Genomic DNA, 26,623 nt, shown 5'->3' with positions numbered 1-26,623 from the left:
CAACCTTGGAAGTTTCTGGAGAGTCAACACAGCTTTCAATTGATTTGTGACCAATTGCTAAGAAGCAGTTCTCATTGTGGCACCTGTCTCTGGTCTGGAAGTGTGATGAAAATTTTGCCTTCATAGACAACGTTTAGCTCTGTGAGCTTCAGGCAGACAAGAGGACACTTTCTACCTTCTACAGCAGCCATGGTGGCAAGTGGAACAGGTGGCCAAGATGTTCACTGCAGTCAAGGTGAACAATATGGAGGAAAGCAGCCTCCTGGACCTTCTGAGATGTAAGGGATTCTGCAGATGCTGGAAACTGAGCATTGCAAACAAAATACTGGAGGAATTCAGCAATTCAGGCATTAGAACGAAGGGTCTTGGCCGAAAACATCAACTGTTAATTCCCCTCCATAGATGCTGCCTGTTTTGATGAGTTCCTCCAGCATTTTGTATGTGTTGTACTTGGACTTCCACCTGCAGTGTTACTGCAGCGTAACAGTGTTGCTTGTGGAAATGTTGCTGGATGTCTGAGCCTTTGAAAAAGGGGAGTGATTGTCATTACTGGTTCTGAAGGCAGAGCCTCTGTTTACTCTCTCGACCTAGAAGTATGCACACTGACTACACGTGTTTAACCCTCATGTTTTTATTGTGGACACACTGTTGTTCCTTTCAGGATACATTGAGAACACAAGAAAATCTATCAGTCTCACTGATCTCTTTGACTGATGTGACATAAATCTTTCACCGACTGCTGATGAGAAGAGAGCCACTTGGCAATTGGAGAACATCAGTTACATGGGTTTCGTGGGAGAGCCCAGAATGTGTAACTAGTAAAACTGGACAGATGCGGATTCAATGCGGACAGCTCAACTCTACCAATTGCACCAGACCAATGTTTGCAAAGAGACCAGGTAACCTCTACAATGCTAGCCCCAAGAGTTCCTTCAACAGTGCAGAGAGAGTAAGAGGGGAAGCTGTTAACAAACCCTCCAGGAAGCAAGCACCACCCGTCTCCCTCTGGCATTCCAAATGGGAATGAGCGCAGGGGAAAGGAAGGAAAATCTGACCACTTAAATCTGCCAAATCTGAATCGTCAGCCTCCCCCCCCCCCCCCACCCCCCGCCGCCTTTTCTGCAGCTGGTGTCTAACGGCCAGGCAAGTGCATGTGGCTGAGTCTCCTGTCCCAAATTAGTGACATTGTGTCCCAAATAAATGAAGGGAATCCGGGCTACTTCCTCTCAGTTTTTTTGTTCTTTAAGAATTGTCCCAAATAAGCAGCCAACCCAATTAACTGATGGCCCAATTAATTGGAATCCAATGTATTGCATTCTATTCTGGTTGCCTCATTATAGGAAGGGTGAATAGGGTGAAGAGGAGGTTTACCTGTATGTCACCTGCTTTGGAGGACATGTGGTATGAGAAGAGGTTGGACAAGCTGGGGTTGTTTTCTTAGGACTGGCAGAGATCTGAGGAGAGGTCTTGTAGAAGATTATAAAAGTCCTTGGTAGAATAGACAGCCAGTACCTTATTCCCATGATTGAAATTTCTAATTCTAGGCAACAGGCATTTACTAAATTACAAAGAGGATGAGTGAGGCAAGTGTTTTTTTTATACAATGTGGAATTACTGCCCGGTAATAGTATCATTGGAGCATTTAAGAGACAGAAAAGCACATGAATGTGCAGAGAAAGGAGGCTTCTGGTCAACGTGTGGGGAAGAGGGATTAGATTAGTTAGAAGTCATTAGGTTGGAGGTTAAAATCCATAAAACCTAGAAACAAGAGTTCAGGGGGTCTAGAAGCTGATCGTCGCAGCGTATAGACTCTCCGTGTGTAGCACTGAGGGATGTGAAATGGAGCTGGTATTGAAATATTGATTCAGGTGTCTAGGATACCTGAGAAGGCTTCTTAGAAACTAAATAACAGTGATCGCGTTGCTGAGGATGTGTAACAGGCCTCCTCACAGTAAGAGCTGGAGGAGAGATACAGGGACATAGAACAGTGCAGCACAGGATCAAGCACTTTGGTCCTCTTGCAATTTCCTACCGATGTACCATGGAGAGCGTTCTAACTGGTGGCATTGCCATCTGGTATGGTGGGGCCACTGCGCAGCATCAGAAAAAGCTGCACAGAGTTGTAAACTCAGCCAGCTCCATCATGGGCACTGGGCTCCCCAGCATCCAGGACATCTTCAAATGGCAATGCCTCAGAAAGGTAGCATCCATCATTAAGGATCCTATCACCCAGAGCACGCCCTCCTCTCATCAAGTTGGAGGTACAGGAGCCCGACGACACACACTTGACATTTCAGGAACAGCTTCTTCCCCTCTGCCATCAGATTTCTGAATGGACAATGAACCCATGAACACCACCTCAGTATTGTCCCCTCTCCTTTGACACAACTTAATTAATTTATTTTCTGTATATTTCTTATTGTAAATTCTAGTTTTTATTATTATGTATTGCAATGTACTGCTGCCACAAAACAAATTTCACAACATATGCTGGTGATATTAAATCTGATTTTGCTTCTGATTTGGATATCTGTGTTGATCATGGTGTCAAGTTGAACAACCCCATCTGCCTGCACGTGATCCATGCACTCCCCCCCGCTTCCCTTCATGTTCTCCAGCCTGTCTAAATGCCTCTTAAACATCGCCAACACATAAATACAAGAGATCCTGCAGATGCTGGATATGCTGGGCAACACAAACAAAAACAGAACTCAGCAGGTCAGGCAGCATCTGTGGAAGAGAGGAAGTGGTTGGTGTTTTGGCCTGAGACTGAATCATCGAGGTGCATCAAGATAGTACAAGGTAAAAGAATAACAGAATACTGAATGAAGTGTTACAGTTACAGAGAGAGTGCAGTGCAGGCTATGTTGGTGTTGGAAGCCTGACAACAATTATGGGCTGCCGAGCACAATCCTTGCTGATTTGATTTGATGCACAATGTCATATTTCACTATGTTTCGATATACTGTAATATGACAAATTAAGCTAATCTTTAATCAATAAAGTGCAAGTTAAAGAGCTCTTGGGCAAAATGAACGGAATGTTTTTAGAAATGTAAGAGATTTTTCAGATGCTGGAAATCCAGAGCAATGCACTCAAAATGCTGGAGGAACCCAGCAGGTCAGGCAGCTTCTAGTTGATGTTGCCGGTGAGACCCTTCATTATGGTCGGAAAGGGGGATGGGGGAGAGCAAGGAGTACAAGCTGAAGGTGATAGGTGAAGCTCAGTGAGGGAGGGGGGATGAAGTAAGAAGCTGGGAGGTGATAAGTGAAAAAGGTCAAGGGCTGGAGAAGAAGGATAAGAGAGGAGATTAGACCATGGCAGAAAGGGAGGTAGGAGGTCACTAGGGGGAGGTGATAAGCAAGTGAGGAGAAGAGACGAGGAGGATCAAGATCGGGAAAATTGCAGGACATTGGGGAAATCAATTTTCATACCATCAGGTTGGAATCTACCTAAACAGAATGAGGTGTTGCTCCTCCACTCTGAGAGTTGTAGAAGAGAAGGCTAGTTATTTACTTAGTGTAATTTTTATGTTTTGCAATGTGGTGGTTGTCCATCATGTCCGACGATGACAGGAAGCCTGTGCGGGTGGGTTTATAAAGTGGAAGAGCTGTTGCACCTGGACAGTTCCAGTCTCTCAACCCCAGTGGTGTAAACTGAGGTCTTCCTTGGTTGCAGTGGATGACCATGATGTCTTCTGCGCCTCATCTTGCCCTTCGCTCTCCACGGAACGTTACAGAACTGCCTTCCTGGCCATTGGTGGCCATTGGATCTCATGGTAGATCTCATCTGCCCAGTCCGCCAGTGCTGACTTCGCATGCTAGGATAGGACGTCCACATCTCACTGGGGTATGAGAGCGCTGGCTACCCTCACCTGGTTTAGCCCATCTGTCGAGGCGGTGTACCGGGGTGTGGCTGCTGTTGCATGCAAACAGCTACCTGGAACCACAGGGGAGAGCAGAGTGTCCGGTGGGGACCAAAAGTGAGTGAGCTGCCCCAGAACGGACACAACAAGTCCCTTTTCCAGGGGTGCTACCCCTTCCCTGGACACCCCATAAATCATAAGACCGTAAGACGTAGGAGCACAATTAGACTACTTGACCCATCGAGTCTGCTTTGCCATTTCATCAAGGCCGATCCAATTTTCCTCTCAGCCCCAATCTCCTGCCTTCACCCCGTATCCCTTCATGCCCTGACTAATCAACCTCTGCTTTAAATATACATACACACTTGGCCTCCACAGCTGCCTGTGGCAACAAATTCCATAGATTCACCACTCTCTGGCTAAAGAAACTCCACCTCGTCTCCATTCTAAAAGGATGCCTGTCTACTCTGAGGCTGTGTCCCCTGGTCTTAGACACTCCACCATAGGAAACATCCTCTCCACATCCACTCTATTGAGGCCTTTCACCCCTTCCACTGTACTGCTGCTACAAGACAACAAATTTCAATACATAGGTGAGGAATAAGATATATGATTCGGATCCTGGATTAAAAGATTAGCTTTATTAACACAGACAGAATTCTGGAGATGAAGGGTCTCAGCCTGAAACATCTACTCTTTATTCCTCTCCGCAGATGCTGCCTGACCTGCTGATTTTCTGCAGCATTTTGTGTGTGCTGCTCTGGATTCCCAGCATCTGCAGAATCTCTTGTGCTTATAATTTATTTGTTACCTATACATTGAAACATCTAGAGAAATGCGTTGTTTGTGTCAATGGCCAACACAGCCTGACGATGTACTGGGGGCAGCCTGAAAGTGTAGGCACACTTCCAGAACCAGCAGAGCATGCCCACAACTCTCCAACTGCTTTGCAATGTGGCAGGAATCCACATCACCCAGAGGAAACCCAGAATATCCATACTCCTTACAGACAGGGGTGGGAGTTGTACCTCATCCACTGGCTGTGCAAAGTGTTATGCAAGCTGCTATTCAATGGCTCCCCTAGGAAGGGTAGGGAACTGAGGGAGAGCTCCCTCCCTGGGGGACAAATAAGTCAGAGGGTAAAAGAGCAGTAAAAAGGCAAATATAAGGTTGTCAACATCAGAATCAGAGTCAGGTTTATTATCACTGGCACGTGACGTGAAATTTGTTAACTTAGCAGCAGCAGTTCAATACAATATATAATCTAGCAGAGAGAGGGAGAGAAAAAAATAAATAAAATTAAATGTAATAAAAAATAAACAAGTAAATCAATTACATATATTGAATAGATATTAAAAAATGTGCAAAAAGAGAAATATTGTATATTAAAAAAAGTGAGGTAGTGTCCAAAGCTTCAATGTCCATTTAGGAATCGGATGGCAGAGGGGAAGAAGCTGTTCCTGAATCACTGAGTGGGTGCCTTCAGGCTTCTGTATCTCCTACCTGATGGTAACAGTGAGAAAAGGGCATGCCCTGGGTGCTGAAGGACTTTAATAATGGACGCTGCCTTTCTGAGACACCGCTCCCTAAAGATGTCCTGGGTACTTTGTAGCAACACACACAAAATGCTGGTGGAACGCAGCAGGCCAGGCAGCATCTCTAGGAAGAGGTACAGTCGACATTTTGGGCAGAGACCTTTCGTCAGGACTAACTGAAAGAAGAGATAGTAAGAGATTCGAAAGTGGGAGGGGGAGGGGGGGATCCGAAATGATGGGAGAAATGATGGGAAATGATGGCAGCATCTATAGGAAGAAGCACAGTCAACGTTTCGAGTCAAGACCCTTCGACAGGACTAGCTGAAAGAAGAGTTAGTAAGAGATTTGAAAGTGTGGGGGGGAGGGGGAGATCCGAAATGATAGGAGAAGGCAGGAGGGGGAGGGATGGAGCCAAGAGCTGGACAGGTGATAGGCAAAAGGGGATACAAGGCTGGAGAAGGGAGAGGATCATGGGACGGGAGGCCTAGGGAGAAAGAAAGGGGGAAGGGAGCCCAGAGGAAGATGGAGAGGGTGGGATTGGGAGGGGGAAGGGGAGTAATGGAAGGAAGGGGAAGAGGGAGGGACTGAGAGGGAGTTGAAAGGAGGAGTGGATGTGTGGGGGAGGGATGGAGAGGGAGTGTTGGAGGGGGAGAGGTGAATGGCCTGGATAGAAGGGGAAGAGTGGAGGGTGGAGAGGAAGGGGAAGGGGCGGGACTGAGGATGAGGGGAGGGATGGAGGAGGAGGGGTAGAGATGAGAGGGGGGGATAGAGGGTGGAGTTGGGGAGGGATGGGGGAGTGGTGGAGGGTGAATGGTGAAATTGCATGGATGGAGGGGGAGGGAGCAGGGGAGAGGGAGGGATGGAGAGAGAAGGGATGGAAGGGAGGGGGATGGGCAGAGGGAGGGATGAAAAGGGAGTGGGAGGGAGAAATGGAGTGGGACAGGGAGTGGGAGAGGGAGGGATGGAGGGATTGAGGGGAGGGGGAAGGGAGAGGGGGATGTGCAGGGTAGAGGGAGGAATAGAGGGGGAGGTAGGGAGGGATGGATGGGAAAGGGAGATGGAGGGAGCAGGTGGGATTGAGGGGGAGGGAAGGTGGAGGGGAGGGGCTGGGGAAGGGTTGGAGGGGAGGGGAAGGGTTGGAGGGGGAAAGGGAGAAAGGGTTGGAGGGGGAGGGATAAGGTAGGGGAGAGGGAAGGATGGAGGGGAGGGGGAGGGATGAAGGGAAAGGGAGGGATGGAGAGGCAGAGATGGAGGGGGAGGGATAAGGTAGGGGAGAGGGAGAGATGGAGGGGGAGGGATAAGGTAGGGGAGAGGGAGGGATGGAGGGGGAGGGATAAGGTAGGGGAGAGGGAAGGATGGAGGGGAGGGGGAGGGATGAAGGGGAAGGGAGGGAAAGGGAGAGGGAGAGATGGAGGGGAGGGATACGGTAGGGGAGAGGGAGGGATGGAGGGGGAAGGAAGGGATGGTGTGGAGGGAAAGGGGTGGGATGAAGAGGGAGGGGCAGGAGAGGGATGGAGGGGAAGGGAAGGGATAGAGGGTGAGGGGTGGTGAAGGAATGGAGGGAGAACATGAGGGAAGGATGAAGGTGGGGGAACTGGGAGGAATGGAGGGGTGGGGAGGGGGAGGATGAGGGGAACGGTTGGAAGGATGAGGGGGATGGAAGGCGAGGAGGAGGGATGGAGAAGAGAGAGTGAGCGGATGGATGGAAGGGGAAGGGAGGGCTGGAGGGGGAGGGGGACTGATGGAGGGTGAGGGTGATGGATGGAGGAATGGGGATGAGTGTGAGGGGGTGGAGGGGAGGGAGATGGAAGGAGGGGGAGGGATGGCGGGGAGGGGAAAGCGGTGTGATGGAGAATGAAGGGAATGGCGAGGGATGGCGGATGAGAGGAATGGGTTGGGATGGAGGGTGAGTGAGTGTGAGTGGAAGGGAGAGGGTTGGGGGAGTGTTGGTGTGTGGGGGAGATGGAGGGGTGTGTGAAGGCGAGAGGGGAGTGGGGAGGGGGAGGGGAAGGGATTTGTGGATGAGGAGAGGTACAGTTTGTCAACAACAGGGCTTGTGCAATCGGTTTACTTTTGTTGCGGAGTGTACCGAGATCCGGCGAGCAGCGATGGCTGGGACAGAGGGAGGAATCGTGAGGCAAGTGTGGGGGAGAGGTGGGAGAGCGCTTGGGGAGGGTAGGTTGGGTCCACACGTCCGTGTGTGTATCCCACACTAGCGAACGCACTGCGGGCGATGAGTTGGATCAGCGGCGAGTGCGAGTACGCCGGGGATTCGCCGCCACTCCTCCTCCGCCGGGGAGGGTCGCAGTACTAAGCGGCTGGGCACTTGGCACCGCCCCTTCGCCAGATGTGGAGCTGTTGCTGTTCCTGCTCCCAGCCAGGTCCAAACGGCAGCATGTGAGGGACGGAGGGAGGAGAGTGTCCGGAGGCACAGGCATGAGGTGAGTACCCGGGCCGGGCGGGGACGAGTGTCCCGGGACGGTGGAGCTATCCACTCAGGCGGTGCGTTCACCTCCCCCTCCCCTTGAAAACAATGCTGAAACCGCAATGGTAGGAGTGTCTCTCACTGAATTCTTCCAGGGCTTGTCCACAGCTCTGCTTTGTACAGGCCGGTATCTCTGTGGGCTGACGGGGTTATGGAATTAAAATGCACATTGCATATGTCAGGGGCGCTAGAGACTCTGTGGGACGAGGTGCGGTCTCGTAGGGTGCTGGTAAAGTCTGTCTCCCGAAGCGGAGACAGAGATCCTGGGAAGGGAGTGGAGTTTCGGCAATGGTCCCCGAGAGTTTGAGCGTACGTTGGAAGTTAGCTGAGAAGGCGGTAGGATGGATGAGTTCCGCGAGGGTGCAGAAGCAACTCCGATGCAGTGGGGAGTGTTCCCCTGATGCCGGGGTTTCCACTTGAAACATCGACGATTTCTTCAACCCCCCTCCCCTCCGTCTCCGCCGAGTTCCTCGAGGTCACAGCATTCCCACGGACATCGCAGTTAGGGGCAGGGGTCCATGGAATAACAAAGGCTGGGAACTCCTGCTCTAGGATTTAATTTGTTGCTCCAAGTTCCAGTGCTTAGGAGTCACGATGTTACACAGACCTTTCACATCCCGCGTTTGGCACATAGCCTGCCGAGACCTCTCCTCAAAGTTTAAATATATTGCCGAAGAAAATATATGTCACCATATTTTACCCTGAGATTCATTTTCTTGCAGGAGTTCACAGTAGAACAACGTAATACAGTAGAGTTAATGAAAACGGCACACAAAAACACAGATAACCAGTGTTCCAAGGCAGGGGGGCGGGGGTGAAGGTTTATCAGAGTGGATGCAAATGCAGTGCTAAGGTTGGAGTGAAACCAGCCGCAATCTCGCTGACTACAGGAGCAGATTCAGAAACGGAATCAGGTTTTTATCACTGAATCTGTGGCATTTGTTGCCACAGGCACCTGTGGAAGCCAAGTGTGTGTACATATTGAAGGCAGAGGTTGATAGGTTCTTGATTGGTCAGGGCATGGAAGGCAGGAGATTGGGGCAGAGAGGAAAAATGGATCAGCCTTGATGAAATGGCAGAGCAGACTCAATGAGCCAAATGGCCCAATTCTGCTCCTATGTCATATGGTGTTATGGACAAGTTGTGAAATTCATTTTCTGGCAGCAATGCAAAACAAACTTAATAAAAAAAATAGTGAGGTGGTGTTCATGGGTTCAGAAAGAGTTCAGAAATCTGACGGGAGGGGAAAAAGCTGTTCCTAAGACATTGAGTGTGTGCCTTCAGACTTCTGATGGTAGCAATGAGAAGAGAGATGGTGGGGGTCCTTAATCATGGACGCCACCTTTGAAGATATGCTTTATAGTGGGGAGGCTTTTGGGCATGATAGGGTTGACTGAATCCTCATCTGTCTGCAGCCTCTTGCGATCGAATGCAGAGGGACCTCCGTACCAGACGGTGATGTAGCCAGTCAGAACACTCCCTACCGTACGTCTGTAGAAGTTTGCAAGAGTCTTCAGTGATATATCGAGTGCCTCTTAAGGGGTTGGTTGGCTGAGGATGAGAGACAGTGATGTGGTGACGAGGCGAAAGTGAGTGAAGTGGGTGGGCTGGTGAGCAGGGTTGTGGGGGGTGGGGGAAGGTATGGGGGTGTGTGGGGGAGGGAACCACAGTAAGTGATCTCGTTCTGATGCACGGTGCTGTTTGTGTCTGTGCTGGGAAAGGAAGAGCCAGATCTGGGTGGTTAGTCTCCACTATGCTTACAGGGGTGGGGGATGTGGTGTAGTGGCATGGTGCGAGGTGACAAACTGAGGTAAATTCACTTCGGGGTTAGGTCTGTGGGATGAGAGGTTCCTGTTTCGAGCATCCTACATTGTCAGTGGGTATTGATGTGATGTGTGATCAATGTGCCCAAGCTGCTGGTTCCTGAAATGATCATTAAAGAACATCCTTTAACGAAACAATGGAAATAACCAGGATGGGCAGGAGATTTAATATCTGCCTTTAGTGATCGAGCAGCTTGCCTGCCTTTGTATCGGCCGATGAAAGACTTTCGGCATGGAAAAGCTGAGGCTTTTTGCCAGGAAACACCAAGCTGAGCTGTTACAGGAATTGCCCTGTTAGGGGAGAGGGGTGGAAGGCAGGAATCGATGGAGCATGTCTGCAAAGCAAGGTCTTCACTGAACTCCTTGGGAAGTTGAACAAAACTCCCTGCTTCCTGTGAGAATGGTGGGAGGGAGAGGTGGTGTGGTGCCTATGAACAGCATGGGGTGCATTTGGGACGAGACATGAGGAAGAGGGGGATGTGGTGCTGGAAGACAGGAGTGGGGTAGAACAAATGCTGTGGGCTGAATGGCCTGTGTCTGCTGTAAATCTGAAACAGCTCAGTGTCTGCTCTCCATATATGGGAACCTAGAGCTCTGGAATTTACACTGAATCCAGCTGTTGTTGCAATCAGCTCAATAAATGATCCCTTTGACAAAAATATGTTTCTTCTCTCATTTGGTTTTGGTTTTCTTTCCTCAGAAGGGACGGGGTGGGTGGGGGGGGGAGGGAGAAACAGCAAGTTTGATTCAGCACTGCAGATGCTTGAGTGGTTACCCAGGAAGAGCTGGCAGTATTTAAATCAGAATCAAGTTTGTGAATTTTATTGTTTTGTGGCAGCAGTCGAGCGCCGTACATAAGCATTACTATCAGTGACAATAAGGCAAACAGAGAGCAAAATACTGAGATTGTGTTAACGAATTCATGGACTGCTCAGAAATCTGATGGCGAAGTAGGAAGGAACTGTTGCTGAAATGTTGAGTGTGTGTTGTCAGGCTCCTGTACCTCCCCTGTGTAGTAATGAGAAGAAGGTTTTCCTGGCTGCTGCATGTCTTCAGTGATGGATGCGTCTCATTCTCAATGTGTCCCTGATGCTGGGGAGGCTGGTGCCTATGATGGAGCTGGCTGAGTTTACAATCCTCTGCGGCTTTCTCTGATCCTGTACTTGGCATCTCTGTCCCAGATGGAAACACGTGGTAATGATCGTAGCTGATCAAGGCTGAGTGTCTCTCATGGTGCCAGCTGGATGGCCGGAGCTGATCTCAAGGCTGCTGGGCCAGGAGGGATCAGAACAGTGGAACAGCTCTCTGTCTCTGCCTGTACGATACCACAGGTGGGAGCAGTCCAGAAAGGACCCCAAGAACAACAGGCTGAATTTGTGAAGCTCCAGTGGGGTTGGGAACATCAGGCAGGAATTTACAGTGAGCCCTTTAATACTGTGGGGTGGGGGGGAAGAAATCTTGATCAGAGCAAAATGCAAGCGTTGGAATAATATCCTTTGTTTGGACGAGGCACTTGGGGCAGGTTGGCAGGAGAAGGGGTGGTTCCCTGCCCTCCACAGCAAACATGAAGCAGAAAGGTTTGAAGCTGCACAGGTTGGGATCTCCCACCATGGTGGGAATCAAACTGCAGAATTTGAAACAACGTAGGAAGAATATGAAACACTTGGGCCGTCGAGCGCATCTATGCAGAGAGAACCTGAAACACTGCAGAAGGAATATGGAAACACTCAGGTTGTCGATCAGCATCTGTGGAGAGGGAACCTAAAACTTTAATTAGAGTCATGTGGCACAGAAACAGATGAAGAGTCTCCGCCCGAAATGCGAACTGTTTATTTTCCCTCCACATATGCTGCCTGACTTGCTGAGGTCCTCCGGCATTTTGTCTGTGTTGCTACAGAAACAGTCCATTTGGTTCAACTGGCCATGCCAACCAAGAACCACATCCAAACTCAGCCCACTTACTAGCAGGACTAGATGTGACTAGGCAGAGGTTTCAGGCTGGCATGGACTAGATGGGCTGTAGGGCCTGGTTCTGTGCTATGGCGCTGAATAACTGGCGGTTCAAGAAGACTCATTGGCCCTTTCTCAAGGGTAGTCAGTGATGAGCAATGAATATACCCATGTCCAGGAAAACTTGAGTAAAACATTGGAGTAAAATCCCTCTTCCCTTGTGTCCAGATTCAGGCCTTCAATCTGATGTTGCCACCTCTCAATTGTGCGGAGGATCAGAGTGCCTGGGGCCAATGCCCATGCTTCCTGCTGCCTAGGAGACTGCAGTGGACTTGGCTCCCACCTCACTGCATCACTGAACTTGCCTGTGCATGAGAAAGCACTCGGACTGAAGAGGGTTTGCAGACACAGCCACAAGTAGGAAAATGTGAAAGTCAACTTCTGGTTTTGCTGAAACCGCAGGTTTTTTTTGTGGTTTTCTCTACAAGATGGTTTATCTCATGCCAGGCTTTGCATTCTACACTTTGGTGATTTGTGGAAGCACATCTATTGCGAGTGTGTGAGGCTGGGGTTAATGGGGATTGGGAAGGCACAGAACCTCACTGAAGAACAAAGGGAGTGTCTCTTTCTCCTTTTCTTATGATGTGTGTGACTTGTCCCTTCAGAAATGACTACCCATGCACTCTCTTGTGCTTGGGAACAATAGGGAAAGAGTCCATTCAGCCCCTCGAATCCTTGCCATCAATCTGACCCTCACTTACAAGTACAAGTTTGGTTTACTATCATGGGCATAAACACCCAGCGAAGAGATACTATGGAAGGTAGCTAGTTTCAGCAGCAGCACAGTACATTGCAAGACAAGGACAAACATAAGTAAACAACAACTTAAAATAACTGGGATGTGTGGAAAATAAACAGTGACACTAATGCAAGTTGAGAGGGAGAGAGAAAAAAAATCTAGTCCTAGGTAGTAACACACACAAAACACTGGAGGAACTCAGCAGGCCAGGCAGCATCTGTGGAAAAGAGTAAACAACTGAGATTTCAGGCCAAGACTCTTCATCAGGGACTCTAGAAGCACTGCAGGGATCACAATCAAAATCATGTTTATTATCATTGTCTAACAAGATGTGAATTTTGATGTTTTGTGACAGTAGTACAGTCAAAGGCATAACATTACTATAAATTACAAAATAAATAGTGTGAAAATGAAAGGAATAATGAGATAGATAGATACTTTATTGTTCCCAAAGGAAATTAATATCACAGTAGCATTACAAGTGCACAGATATACAAATATTCAAAGTAAGAAAGAATAAAACAAATAAGTTACCTCAAAAATATGTACAAGATTCCCAAGTTGGTAGTGCAAGAATTACCATAATATTACCATAAATTTGTAAGGAGATAGCTTGATATTTGTAGTAAGCACAAGGTTGTGATTGTGGGAGATTTTAATTTTACACACATAGACTGCGAAGCTCATACTGTAAAAGGGCTGGATGGTTTGGAGTTTGTAAAATGTGTGCAGGATAGTTTTTTTGCAGCAATACATAGAGGTGCCAACTAGAGAAGGGCCAGTGTTGGATCTCCTGTTAGGGAATGAGATAGGTCAGGTGACGGAGGTATGTGTTGGGGAGCACTTTGGGTCCAGTGATCACAATGCCATTAGTTTCCATATAATTATGGAGAAGGATAGGTCTGGACTCAGGGTTGAGATTTTTGATTGGAGAAAGGCTAACTTTGAGGAGATGCGAAAGGATTTAGAAGGAGTGTATTGGGACAATTTGTTTTATGGGAAGGATGTAATAGAGAAATGGAGGTCATTTAAAGGTGAAATTTTGAGGGTACAGGATCTTTATGTTCCTGTTAGGTTGAAAGGAAAGGTTAAAAGTTTGAGAGAGCCATGGTTTTCAAGGGATATTGGAAACTTGGTTTGGAAAAAAGAGAGATATCTACAATAAATATAGGCAGCATGGAGTAAATGTGCTCGAGGAATATAAAGAATGTAAAAAGAATCTTAAAAAAGGAATTAGCAAAGCTAAAAGAAGATACGAGGTTGCTTTGGCAAGTAAGGTGAAAATAAATCCAAAAGGTTTCTACAGTTATATTAATAGCAAAAGGATAGTGAGGGATAAAATTGGTCCCTTAGAGAATCAGAGTGTACAGCTATGTGTGGAACCAAAAGAGATGGGGGAGATTTTGAACAATTTCTTTTCTTCGGTGTTCACTAAGGAGAAGGATATTGAATTGTGTAAGGTAAGGGAAACAGGTAGGGAAGTAATGGAAGCTATGATGATTAAAGAAGAGGAAGTACTGGCGCTTTTAAGGAATATAAAAGTGGATAAGTCTCTGGGTCCTGACAGGATATTCCCTCGGACCTTGAGGGAATTTAGTGTAGAAATAGCAGGGGCTCTGACAGAAATATTTCAAATGCCATTAGAAACGGGGATGGTGCCAGAGGATTGGCATATTGCTCATGTTGTTCTATTGTTTAAAAGGGTTCTAAGAGTAAACCTAACAGTTATCGGCCTGTGAGTTTGACGTCAGTGGTGGGTAAATTGATGGAAAGTATTCTCAGAGATGGTATATATAATTATCCGGATAGACAGGGTCTGATTAGGAATAGTCAACATGGATTTGTGCGTGGAAGGTCATGTTTGACACATCTTATTAAATTTTTTGAAGAGGTTACTAGGAAAGCTGACGAGGGTAAAGGAGTGGATGTTGTCTATATGGACTTCAGTAAAGTCTTTGACAAGGTTCCACATGAAAGATTAGTTAGGAAGGTTCCATCGTTAGGTATTAATATTGAAGTAGTAAAATGGGTTCAGCAGTGACTGGATGGGAAACGCCAGAGAGTAGTGGTGGATAACTGTTTGTCAGATTGGAGGCCGGTGACTAGTGGTGTGCCTCAGGGATCTGTACTGGGTTTGTCATATACATTAATGATCTGGATGATGGGGTGGTAAATTGGATTAGTAAGTATGCAGATGATACAAAGATAGGTGGCGTTGTGGATAATGAAGTAGGTTTTCAAAGCTTGCAGGGAGATTTAGGCCAGTTAGAAGAGTGGGCTGAGAGATGGGAGATGGAGTTTAATGCTGATAAATGTGAGGTGCTACATTTTGGTAGGACTAATCAAAATAGGACATACATGGTAAGTGGTAGGGCATTGAAGAATGCAGTAGAACAGAGGGATCTAGGATTAATGGTGCATAGTTCCCTGAAGGTGGAATCTCATGTGGATAGGGTGGTGAAGAAAGTTTTTGGTATGTTGGCCCTTATAAATCAGAGTTGGGATGTAATGTTAAAATTGTACAAGGCATTGGTAAGGCCAAATTTGGAGTATTGTGTACAGTTCTGGTCACTGAATTATAGGAAAGATGTCAACAAAATAGAGTGAGTGCAGAGAAGATTTACTAGGATATTACCTGGTTTTCAGCTCCTAACTTACAGAGAAAGGTTGAACAAGTTGGGTCTTTATTCTTTGGAGTGTAGAAGGTTGAGGGGGGACTTGATAGAGGTATTTAAAATTATGAGAGGGATAGATAGAGTTGACATGGTTAGGCTTTTTCCATTGAGAGTAGGGGAGATTCAAACAAGAGGACATGAGTTGAGAGTTAGGGGGCAAAAGTTTAGGGGTAACATGAGGGGGAACTTCTTTACTCAGAGAGTGATAGCTGTGTGGAACGAGCTTTCTGCAGAAGTGGTAGAGGCAGGTTCGATATTGTCATTTAAGGTAAAATTGGATAGTTATATGGACCGGAAAGGAATGGAAGGTTATGGGTAGAGTGCAGGTCGGTGGGACTAGGTGAGAGTAAGCATTCAGCATGGACTAGAAGGGCCGAGATGGCCTGTTTCTGTGCTGTAATTGTTATATGATTATATGGTCATTATACAGTAATGGGTGCACATTCACACCATCCAGATAAGAAGTGATGGTAGTATTGCGCAGGGTGTAGTGAACAGAGATTAATAACAGTCTAACAAGAGGGGGCCATCATTTCCCCAGCTATGGGTTGACTCATTTTAGAGCCTAATGGCCGAGGGTAAGAATGATTTTATAGAGTGCTCTTTTGGAACAGTGCAGTTGTCTTAGTCTTTTGCTGAAAGTGCCCCTCTGCTCAGCCAAGGTGGCGTGCAGAGGGTGAGAAACATTGTCCAGAATTGCCAGGATTTTCCATCGGGTCCTTTGTTCTACCACAGTCTCCAGTGTACGCAGGTTAACTCCTATAACAGAGCCAGCCTTTCTATTCAGTCTATTGAGCCTGTTGGCATCACCCATGTTTTTGCCATTTTCCCAGCACACCACTGATTAGAAGATTGTACTGGTGACAATAGACTGATGGAACATGTGAAGGAGGGGCCTGCATTCTCCAAAGGACTCAGTCTCCTCAGGAAATAGAGGCAACTCTAGTCCTTCTTGTACACAGCCTCTATGTTGGTGCTCCACTCAAGTCTGTCATCCAGGTGCACCCGCAGTTGCTTGTAGGTCCTTACCATCAAAAGTAACTGGGAGCAGTCCAGGCTTAGACTTCCTAAAGTCATTACCCATCTCCTTTGTTTTCCTGATGTTGAACAGCAGATGATTCAGCTTACACCATTGACAAAGTTCTCCACCTGGGCTCTGTATTCATCCTCCCAGCCTCCCTTTACACACGCAATTATTGCTGAATCATCAGAGAATTTCTGCAGATGACATGACTCAGTGTTGTATCTAAAGTCTGAGGTATAGAGGGTAAACAGGAAGGGAGCCAGTACAGTCCCCTGTGGGGCCCCAGTGCTGCTTAAAGCCATGTCTGACACACAGCTCTGAAGCCACACAAACTGTGGTCTGCCAGTCAGGTGATGAGGTAGCATTCATGGACTGTTCAGTGAAAAAAAAGGGTCGGCCCAAAACGTCGACAGTTTATTCCTCTCTCCATGGATGCTGCCTGATCTGCCGAGTTCCTCCAGCATGTCGTGTGTGTTGCTTTGGATTTCCAGCCTCTGCAGATTCCCTCGTGTTTGTAGTCCGATGTAATGCTCGGGTTTTCCAAGTCATTTTGAGAATCTGATGGAGGTGGGAAGAATCTGTTGTTGAACCTTGAGGTGTGAATCTTCAGGCTCCTGTACCTCCTGCCTTACGGAAGCATTGAGAGTTGAGCACAGCCTGGGTGGTGGGAGTCCCTGATGATGGATTTTGCCCTCCTGAGACATTGTCTCTTGTAGATGCCTTCGATGGTGGGGAGAGCTGTACTCGGGGTGGAAATGGCTGAGTACACCCCTGCCCCACCCACCCCCTGTAGCCTCTTGCAATCCCATGTGCTGGAGTTTCTGTACAACTACAAGAAGAAGAAAGGCAATTAGGAAAACAAAGGCCGGTTATTTAAAAAAAAAATACACTGACAAGTAAATAATTGAGAATCCAATGGAAAGAGACGAAGGGATGGAGAGGGTAGGCACCTCGGAGAGGATGCTGTATTATGTGGAAGTGGTGGTGCTCACTCTGTGATCACAATCAGAATCAGGTTTATTGTCATTGTCTAACAAGGTGTGAATTTTGTTGTTTTGTGGCAGTAGTGCAGTGGCAAGGCATAAAATTACTATGAATTACAAATTAAACACACAATATCATAAAGAAAGCTGTGATGAGGTCGTGTTTGCGGTCCATTCAGAAATCCAATGGCAGTGGGGAGGGGTGGGGGGGAGGGAGAAGCTGTTCTTGGATCACTGAGAACGTGTCTGTAGGCTTCTGTACCTCCTCCCCAATGGCAGCGACGAGAAGACTGGACAGTGAGGGTCCTTAATGATGGATGCACGGCCTCCTCATGATGTCCTTGACGATGGGAGGGTCGTGGCCACGATGAAGCTGATTGAGCCCTCACCCCTCTGCAGCCTCTTGTGATCCCGTGCACTGGAGCCTCCCGACCGGACAGTGAAGCAACCCGTCAGAACACTCCCCACCGTATGTCTGTGGAAATTTGTCAGAGCCTTCGGTGATATATCGAGTGCTCCTTCAGGGGTTGGTTGGCCGTCTTTGAGTGTTTGTGTATCTGTGCGTGTGTAGATTGCATGTTTTCTTTGTGTATGTTTGCGTGTGTGTAGTTCACATGTTCTGTCTGTGACCATGTGGATTTCCCTAGGGTGCTCTAAAGTTAACTGGCCACCTTCATTGCCCTTAAGTGTAGCTAGATGTCAAAAGAATCATAGGGGCTTGTGAGACAGGTAATCTTAGGGAATTTGTTGGGCTGGTGGTCAGGGAATCATAGGGGAGCTGACAGGCTGGTGAGACAGGGAATTGTAGGGGAATTGATTATAAGGCTATAAGTAGGCCATTCGGCCCATTGAGTCTGCTCCGCTATTCAATCATGGGCTGATCCAGTTCTTCCAGTCATCCCCACTCCCGTGCCCATACCCTCTGATGCCTTGGCTAATCAAGAATCTAACTATTTCTGCCTTAAATGCACCCAATGACTTGGCCTCCACAGCAGCTCATGGCAACAAATTCCACAGATTTACCATCCTGTGACTAAAGTAATTTCTCCACATCTCAGTTCTAAATGGTCGTCCTTCAATCCCGAAGTCGTGCCCTCTTGTCCTAAAATTGCCATATCTAATCTGTTCAGGCCTTTTAACATTTGGAATGTTTCTATGAGATCCCCCCTCATTCTCCTGAACTCCACGCAATCCAGCCCAACAGCTGCCAGGTGTTCCTCATACGGTAACCCTTTCATTCCTGGAATCATTCTCGTGAATCTTCTCTGAACCCTTTACAATATCAGTATATCATTTCTTAAATAAGGAGCCCAAAAATGCACACAATACTCCAAGTGTGGTCTCATGAGTGCCTTATAGTGACTCAACATTACATCCCTGCTCTTATATTCTATACCTCTGCTCTAACCCCACTAAGAATAGGGTTCCCCTTGTCCTCACCTACCACCCCAACAGCCGTCGGGTCCGACATATAATTCTCCGTAACTTCCGCCACCTCCAACGGGATCCCACCACTAAGCACATCTTTCCCTCTCCTTCTCTTTCTGTTTTCCACAGGGATCACTCCCTACGCAATTCCCTTGTCTATTCGTCCCCCCCATCCCTCCCCACTGATCTCCCTCCTGGCACTTATCCTTGTAAGCGGAACAAGTGCTACACATGCCCTTACACTTCCTCCCTCACCACCATTCAGGGCCCCAGACAGTCCTTCGAGGTGAGGTGACACTTCACCTGTGAGTCAGCTGGGGTGATATACTGTGTCTGGTGCTCCCGATGTGGCCTTCTATATATCGGCGAGACCCGAGGCAGACTGGGAGACCATTTCGCTGAACACCTACGCTCTGTCTGCCAGAGAAAGCAGGATCTCCCAGTGGCCACACATTTTAATTCCACATCCCATTCCCATTCTGATATGACTATCCACGGCCTCCTCTACTGTAAAGATGAAGCCACACTCAGGTTGGAGGAGCAACACCTTATATTCCGTCTGGGTAGCCTCCAACCTGATGGCATGAACATCGACTTCTCTAACTTCAGTTAATGCCCCTTCTCTCATTCTTACCCCATCGCTTGCTTGCTTGCTTATTTATCTATTTATTTATTTATTTATTTATTTCCCCTTTTTTTTTCTCTCTCTGTCCCTCTCACAATCACTCCTTGCCTGCTGTCCATCTTCCTCTGGGTTCCCCCCCCCACCTTGTCTTTCTCCCCGGACCTCCTGTCCCATGATCCTCTCATATCCCTTTTGCTAATCAACTGTCCAGCTCTTGGCTCCATCCCTTCCCCTCCTGTCTTCTCCTATCATTTTGGATCTCCCCCTCCCCCTCCCACTTTCAAATCCCTTACTCACTCTTCCTTCAGTTAGTCCTGACGAAGGGTCTCGGCCTGAAACGTTGACTGTACCTCTTCCTATGGATGCTGCCTGGCCTGCTGCGTTGCACCAGCATTTTGTGTGTGTTGCTTGAATTTCCAGCATCTGCAGATTTCCTTGTGTTTATGTCTCTCTGTTTCCTCAACACTACCTTCTCGTCCACCTATCCTTGTATCGTCGGCAAATTTAGCCACAAATCCATTAATACCGTAGTCCAAATCATTGATGTACATTGTAAAAAGCAGCGATCCCAACACTGACCCCTGTGGAACCCCACTGGTAACTGGCAGCCAGACAGAATAGGATCTCTTTAATCCCACTCTCTGTTTTCTGCTGATCAGCCAATGCTTCACCTATGCTAGTAACTTCCATGGGCTCTTATCTTGCTAAGCAGCCTCATGTGCAGCACCTTGTCAAAGGCCTTCTGAAAATCCAAGTATACCACATCTACTACATCTCCTTTGTCTAGCCTGCTTGTAATTTCCTCAAATAATTGCAGTAGGTTTGTCAGGCAGGATTTTCCTTTCAGGAAACCATCCTGGCTTTGGCCTATCTTTGGCCTCCAGGTACTCCATAATCTCATCCTTAACAATCGATTCCAGCAACTTCCCAACCACTGATGTCAAGCTAACAGGTCTATAGTTTCCTTTCTGCTGCCTCCCACCCTTCTTGAATAGTGGAGTAACATTTGCAATTTTCCAGTCATCCGGTACAATGCCAGAATCTATCAATTTTTGAAAGATCATGGTTAATGCCTTGGCAATCTCTCCAGCTGCTTCCTTCAGAACACAAAGGTGCATTCATGCGTAAGGCCAGTGATGTCGTGGGGTTGGAACTGGACTCTCTGACAGTGGTGTCTGAAAAGAGGATGCTGTCCAAGTTGCATGCCATCTTGGACAATGTCTCCTATCCACTACATAATGTACTGGTTGGGCACAGGAGTACATTCAGCCAGAGACTCATTTCACCGAGATGCAACACAGAGCGTCATAGGAAGTCATTCCTGCCTGTGGCCATCAAACCTTACAACTCCTCCCTTGGAGGGTCAGATACCCTGAGCCAATAGGCTGGTCCTGGACTTATTTCCTGGCATAATTTACATATTACTATTTAATTATTTATGGTTTTATTACTATTTAATTATTTATGGTGCAACTGTAACGAAAACCAATTTCCCCCGGGATCAATAAAGTATGACTATGACTGGTCCATCAGGTCCAGGAGATTTACCCACCCTCAGACCATTAAGCTTCCTGAGCACCTTCTCAGTCGTAATTTTCACTGCACATACTTCACTTCCCTGATTCTCTTGAATGTCCGGTATACTGCAGTTGTCTTCCACTGTGAAGACTGATACAAAATACGCATTCAGTTCCTTTGCATCTCTGCATCTCTCATTACAATATCTCCAGCGTCATTCTGTATTGGTCGTATATCTACCCTCGACTCTCTTTTACCCTTTATATACTTAAAAAAAGCTTTTAGTATCTTTGATATTAGTCGCCAGCTTCATTTCATAATTCATCTTTTCCTTCCTAATGACCTTCTTAGTTTCCTTCTGCAAATTTTTAAAAGCTTCCCAATCCTCTATCTTCCCACTAGCACTGGCTTCCTTGTATGCCCTCTCTTTTGCTTTTACTTTGGCTCTGAATTGTCAGCCACGGTAGTGTCCTTCTTCCTTTTGAAAATTTCTTCTTATTTGGAATATATCTATCTTGCACTTCCCTCATTTTTCACAGAAACTCCAGCCATTGCTGCTCTGCTGTCCTTCCTGCAAATGTCCCTTTCCAGTCAACTTTGGCCAGTTCCCCTCTCATGCCATTGTAATTTCCTTTATTCCACTGAAATACTGACACATTGGATTTTATTTTTTCCCTCTCAAGTTTCAATGTGAACTTGATCATGTTGTGATTACTGTTCCCTAGGTGTTCCTTAACCTTAAGCTCTCTTATCACATCTGGATCATTGCACAACACCCAATCCAGCACAGCTGATCCCCTAGTGGGCTCAACAACAAGCTGTTCCCAAAAGCCATCCCTTTGACAATCTACAAGTTCTCTCTCTTGAGGTCCAGTACTGACCTGGTTTCCCCAAACTACTTTCATGTTAAAATCCCCAATGATTATCATGACATTGCCTTTCTGACACACCTTTTCTGCTGGCCTCACCACGCCACATCGACTGGTGAAACAGGGAATCATAGGGGAGTTGACAGGCTGGTGAGACAGGGAATCATAGGGGAGCTGATGAGATGGTGAAACCGGGAATAGTCTGTAACTGAAGAGCCGGCAAAAAAGGGAATAATGGGGAATTTATTTGCTGGTGAGACTGACAATCGTTGGGGAGTTGATGGCTGTAAGTACTGTAGTTTGTAAGTCAGGTTTCTTTAGGTTGTCCTAGCTGGGGGAGGTAGTGGGGATAGGCTCCCACTACCTATTAGATGCTCCCAGTGACGTGCTCCTCAAATAGCCTCTGACAACCAGGTTCAGCTCCTGGCCTTCGCATGTGGCTTAGCTATTAAACCCCACAGAACCATTTCTTTCTTTCTTTTTTTTCTGGCGTGTGCCTGCGTGTGTGCAAGTCTGTGCGTATGCATCTGCGTGTGTGCGTGTGCGCATGTGTGCGTGTGCGTCCGTGATAATGTCTTTTTCATGGCTTTTACAAGGCACGGAACGCAACAGAGACTGTGTGGCGCGCCACTCCTCACACAGACATTTTCGTAGTATTTTCTGTTTGTTTTACGAGGTCGAGTTGCGATCTCGACACTCAACCTGGCATGGATGGAAAGGGTACTCAGGAGTGGACCCGACTGGTTTCGAACCCGGGAACCTCTGCTCCCGGGTCCGGCGCCGATGTCGTTGCGCCACCAGCCGGCCCAGGCAGAACCATTTCTGCTGACAGGAGAGAGGAAAAGGTGGGTTACTGGTGCCTTAAAACCAGTCGCTTCGAGCAGATGGGGCTCGTCAGTCGTGGATGGCAACTCATCTAGGAGAAGGAAAACTGATCTAAAGCCTACGCTGTTTTACCCGTTCATGGGAAAGGCTTCAGGAGTAAACCCTGAGGATAAATCCAGAGGTAGAACCACCAAGGCAGGCCTTTGTTGACTGTAACACTGACTGGCATGTTCTATGACGCCACTGATACCAAACTTTTATTGGTCTCTGCTGTTTCTTTGGATTCATCAACTGTGTGGAGATGGGGAGCCTTCTGCATGGGCAACATGTACTAACCTGGCTTGTGTATTGTGCAGACAGCTTCAACACAACACCCCTGGTCAACCCCAAACAACAGAGGGCCTCAGTAGTCAGTAGGACAAAGGAGAACGTAAACTGCAAGCTGCATAACTCATGACACGGTTAAGAGAGAGGTCACTATGATGAGGAAAACATCCAATGTCTTTGGGCAGAGCTGCTAATGAATCAGAACTAATGAATGGCTGACTCTTCGAACACAGAACTTAAAAACCTACAGCACATTACAGGCCCACAATGCTGTGCTGACCATGTAACCTACTCTAGAAACTACCTAGAATTTCCCTAGCACATAGCCCTCTAATTTTCTAAGCTCCATCTACCTATCTGAGAGGCTCTTAAAAGACCCTATTGTATCTGCTCCCACCACTACTGCCGGCAGTGCATTCCACACATCTAGCACTCTCTGTGTAAAAAACTTACCCCTGACATCTCCTCGGTACCTATCTTAAAAGGTCATGTATAGCTGTAACTGTACCTCACAGCTTGAATTCAATCCCATGGTTGATGAAGGCCAACACACCATACGCCTTCTTTACAACACTGTGAACCTGCGCAGCAGCTTTGAGTGTCCTATGGACACGGACCCCAAGATCCCTTTGATCCTCCACCCTGCCAAGAGTCTTACCATTAATATTCTATTCTGTCTTTAAATTTGACCTGCCAAAATGAACCACTTCACACTTATCTGTGTTGGAGTCCATCTGCCACTTCTCAGCCCAGTTCTGCATCCCATCGATGTCCCGCTGTAACCTCTGACAACCCTCCACACTATCCACAACACCCCCAACTTTTGTGTCATCAGCAAACTTACTAACCCACCCTTCAACTTCTTCATCCATTTGAAGGACAAATGGACCATGACCATCAAGTGCTAGATAAATGGCATTTCCTGTTTCTGAACACCACCTCACTGTTGAAGAAAAGCTTTGCATTATCAGCACTGACCCCTGTGTTGCCCCGTCCATCTGAACCTTAGTTCCAGCTCCGTCACGTACGATGATTTTGTTTGCTGAAGATATTTAGCATGGTTTATTAATTTGGCTCACTCCTTCTCTGCCTGCCTGCCTGAAGCAGGAAGCAGCTGTCTTTCATTCAGTTAAACTTAGTATGAAGACTAAACAAGATTGGAGAGCGCTCGTGATCTGTGGCCACATGGTTGGAAGTGTCTGTCCCACAGACTAGCATTATCCGACCACTTTCTTCTCCAATTTTCCTGCCTGAACTGAATGGAATACTTCCTAGCGAAGAACATAGAAACAAAAGCATAAATTGCTTGAAGAACTCAGCAGATCAGTTAGCCTGCACAAAAGAGAATTGATCCTGGAACTTCTGAGGTCTTGGGCTTGGGACTTCCCTGCTGCAGTCTTGGCCCTGGTACTTTACTGCTGTGATCTTAACTTTGGGACTCTTCTGCTGTGGTCTTGACTCTTCAAGTTTTGCAAAATCTTGTGCACACACAAAATACTGGAGGAATTCCACAGACCAGGCAGCATCCATGGAGGGGAAAAAACAGTCAATGTTTTGAGCCTTTCACCAGGATTCCATCTGTTGCCTGACTTGTTGAATTCCTCCACCAATTTCTGTTTGTTACACAAGATTTTCAGCACCTGCAGAATCTCTAGTGTTTATGATTTGCAAAGTCTTGAGTTGGTTTATGCTGCTGATTCACTTTTATAATCTCATCCTCACATACATACAGTGCCCATTGCACAGACATGTGCACAAAGTATATACGCAGGATTGGAAATCAAAGTTCAAAGTACATTTATTATCAAAGTATGTATAAATTGTCCCGTACCGGACCGCAAAGCACCCCAGCGTGTGGTGAAAACTGCCCAGCGGATTATCAGCACCCAATTGCCCACCATTGAGAACATCTACCATAAACGATGCCTGGGCAGGGTGAAAAGCATTATCAAGGACGCATCTCACCCTAACTATGGACTTTTTACTCTCCTCCCATCCGGTAGGCACTACAAAAGCCTCTGCTCCCGCACCAGCAGGCTCAGGAAGAGCTTCTTCCCTGAGGCTGTGACACTGCTGAACCTCACATCACAGCGCTAAGCAGTATTGCACCCATATTGTACTGTCTCGGTATTTTTATATTTGTGTGCTGTAGCACTTTTTTAATTCACAGTTATTTTGTAAATAACACTATTCTTTCCATTTCTGGTCAGATGCTAAATGCATTTCATTGGCTTTGTACCTGTACTCGGCACAACGACAATAAAGTTGAATCTAATCTAAATTAACACACACACACACACACACACACACACACACACACACACACACACACTTGGATACAGCTTCTCATGTGCATTCAGACAAATAATCGAGGACCCCTCCCACCCCAGTCATTTTCTCTTCTTTTCCCCTCCCATCAGGGTAGAAGTTGGAAAGACTTGAGCTCGAGGACAGCCGACATCCCACTCTTGATTGAACCTCTTATACAACAGCAAGGAATTGTTGAACTCTAGAGAAATGTGTAAAATATACATCCTGAAATGCTTTTTCTTCGCAAACATCCACAAAAAGAGAGGAGTGCCTCAAAGAATGAACGGCAGATCAATGTAAGAACCCCAAAGTCCCCCCCCCCAGCTCCCCTGCCCCCCCGCACGTAAGCGACAGCGAGCAACAATCCCCCCTCCCCCCACCGGCAAAGAAAAGCATCAGCACCACCACCGAGCACTCAAGCGAGAGCGAAGCAATAGCGAAGACACAGACTTGCGGTTACCCCGAAGACTTTGCATTTCATCCGGCATGCGACGTACCGCAGATTCTCTCTCTCTCCCTAATAAGGGAGAAGGAGGTTTTTCACCAGTGAGTGGGGAAACTTAACAAACAACTTGCTGGTTTACGATGTTAAAAGTCCGTTACGCCACTTTTTCCGAGCTCCGAGTCCGAAGATCGCAAAGATCTCGGGTCTTTGGGCCCATAGCAGATATCCTGACTCCTCCGTTGACATAGGGGTCTCCTGCCATGACACCGACCCTCGATTCAACCGTCTCCAGAGCCCTGAGATCTTAGGCTTCCAAATTTGAGCTGGGCTCTCAGGCCAAACCCTTGGCGTGCTGAACAATGGCCAGTTATGGAACCTCGGGAATGTGTGTAACTTCAGGTCAGGGTCTTCAAAATAAAGATGAAATAAAGATGAAAATAGAGCGGTGTTTCCGAAGATGCAAACAAAGGAGTCACTGTTTAGCGTTATCTTAACTCTGTTGTTATTTTTCTTTTTTTATTATCTCAATGTATTTATGTATGGAAAAGGATCTTGCTGATTGTAGGGATGACTTACAGGAGCCTGAAAAGCTTGAGAATGTATATATTAAGAAAGAGGATGTGCTGGAGCTTTTGGAAAGCATCAAGTTGGATAAGTCACCGGGACCGGACAAGATGTACCCCAGGCTACTGTGGGAGGTGAGGGAGGAGATTGCTGAGCCTCTGGCAATGATCTTTGCATCATCAATGGGGATGGGAGAGTGATGGGAGAGGGTCCGAAAGATTGGAGGGTTGCAGATGTTGTTCCCTTATTGAAGAAAGGGAGTTGAGATAGCCCAGGAAATTATAGACCAGTAAGTCTTAGTTCAGTAGTTGATAAGTTGATGGAAATGATCCTGAGAAGCAGGATTTATGAACATTTGGAGAGGCATAATATGATTAGGAATAGTCAGCATGGCTTTGTCAAAGGCAGGTCGTGCCTTACGAGCCTGATTGAATTTTTTGAGGATGTGGCTAAACACATTGATGAAGATAGAGCAGTAGATGTAGTGTATGGATTTCAGCAAGGCATTTGATAAGGTACACCATGCAAGGCTTATTGATAAAGTAAGGAGGCATGGGATCCAAGGGGACATTG

The 26,623-nt window shown here is 47.0% G+C and overlaps 1 protein-coding gene across 1 annotated transcript in view; it reads left to right on the top strand.

Annotated features, from left to right (window-relative positions):
- Positions 1–7,584: 7,584 nt before the first annotated feature.
- The window catches only part of LOC140197793 (galactose-3-O-sulfotransferase 2-like), a 115,377-nt gene continuing 96,338 nt past the window's right edge, over positions 7,585–26,623 (top strand). Inside the window, exon 1 of the mRNA XM_072258240.1 lies at positions 7,585–7,841. Coding sequence (XP_072114341.1) covers positions 7,837–7,841 — 5 coding nt within the window. The 5' untranslated portion in view covers positions 7,585–7,836. The remainder of the gene's footprint in view (positions 7,842–26,623) is intronic.

The sequence above is a fragment of the Mobula birostris genome, chromosome 5 (assembly GCF_030028105.1).
Source record: "Mobula birostris isolate sMobBir1 chromosome 5, sMobBir1.hap1, whole genome shotgun sequence".
Classification (NCBI taxonomy): domain Eukaryota; kingdom Metazoa; phylum Chordata; class Chondrichthyes; order Myliobatiformes; family Myliobatidae; genus Mobula; species Mobula birostris.
Note: the sequence above shows the minus strand (reverse complement) of the source record. Positions and strands in the feature narration are given on the sequence as shown.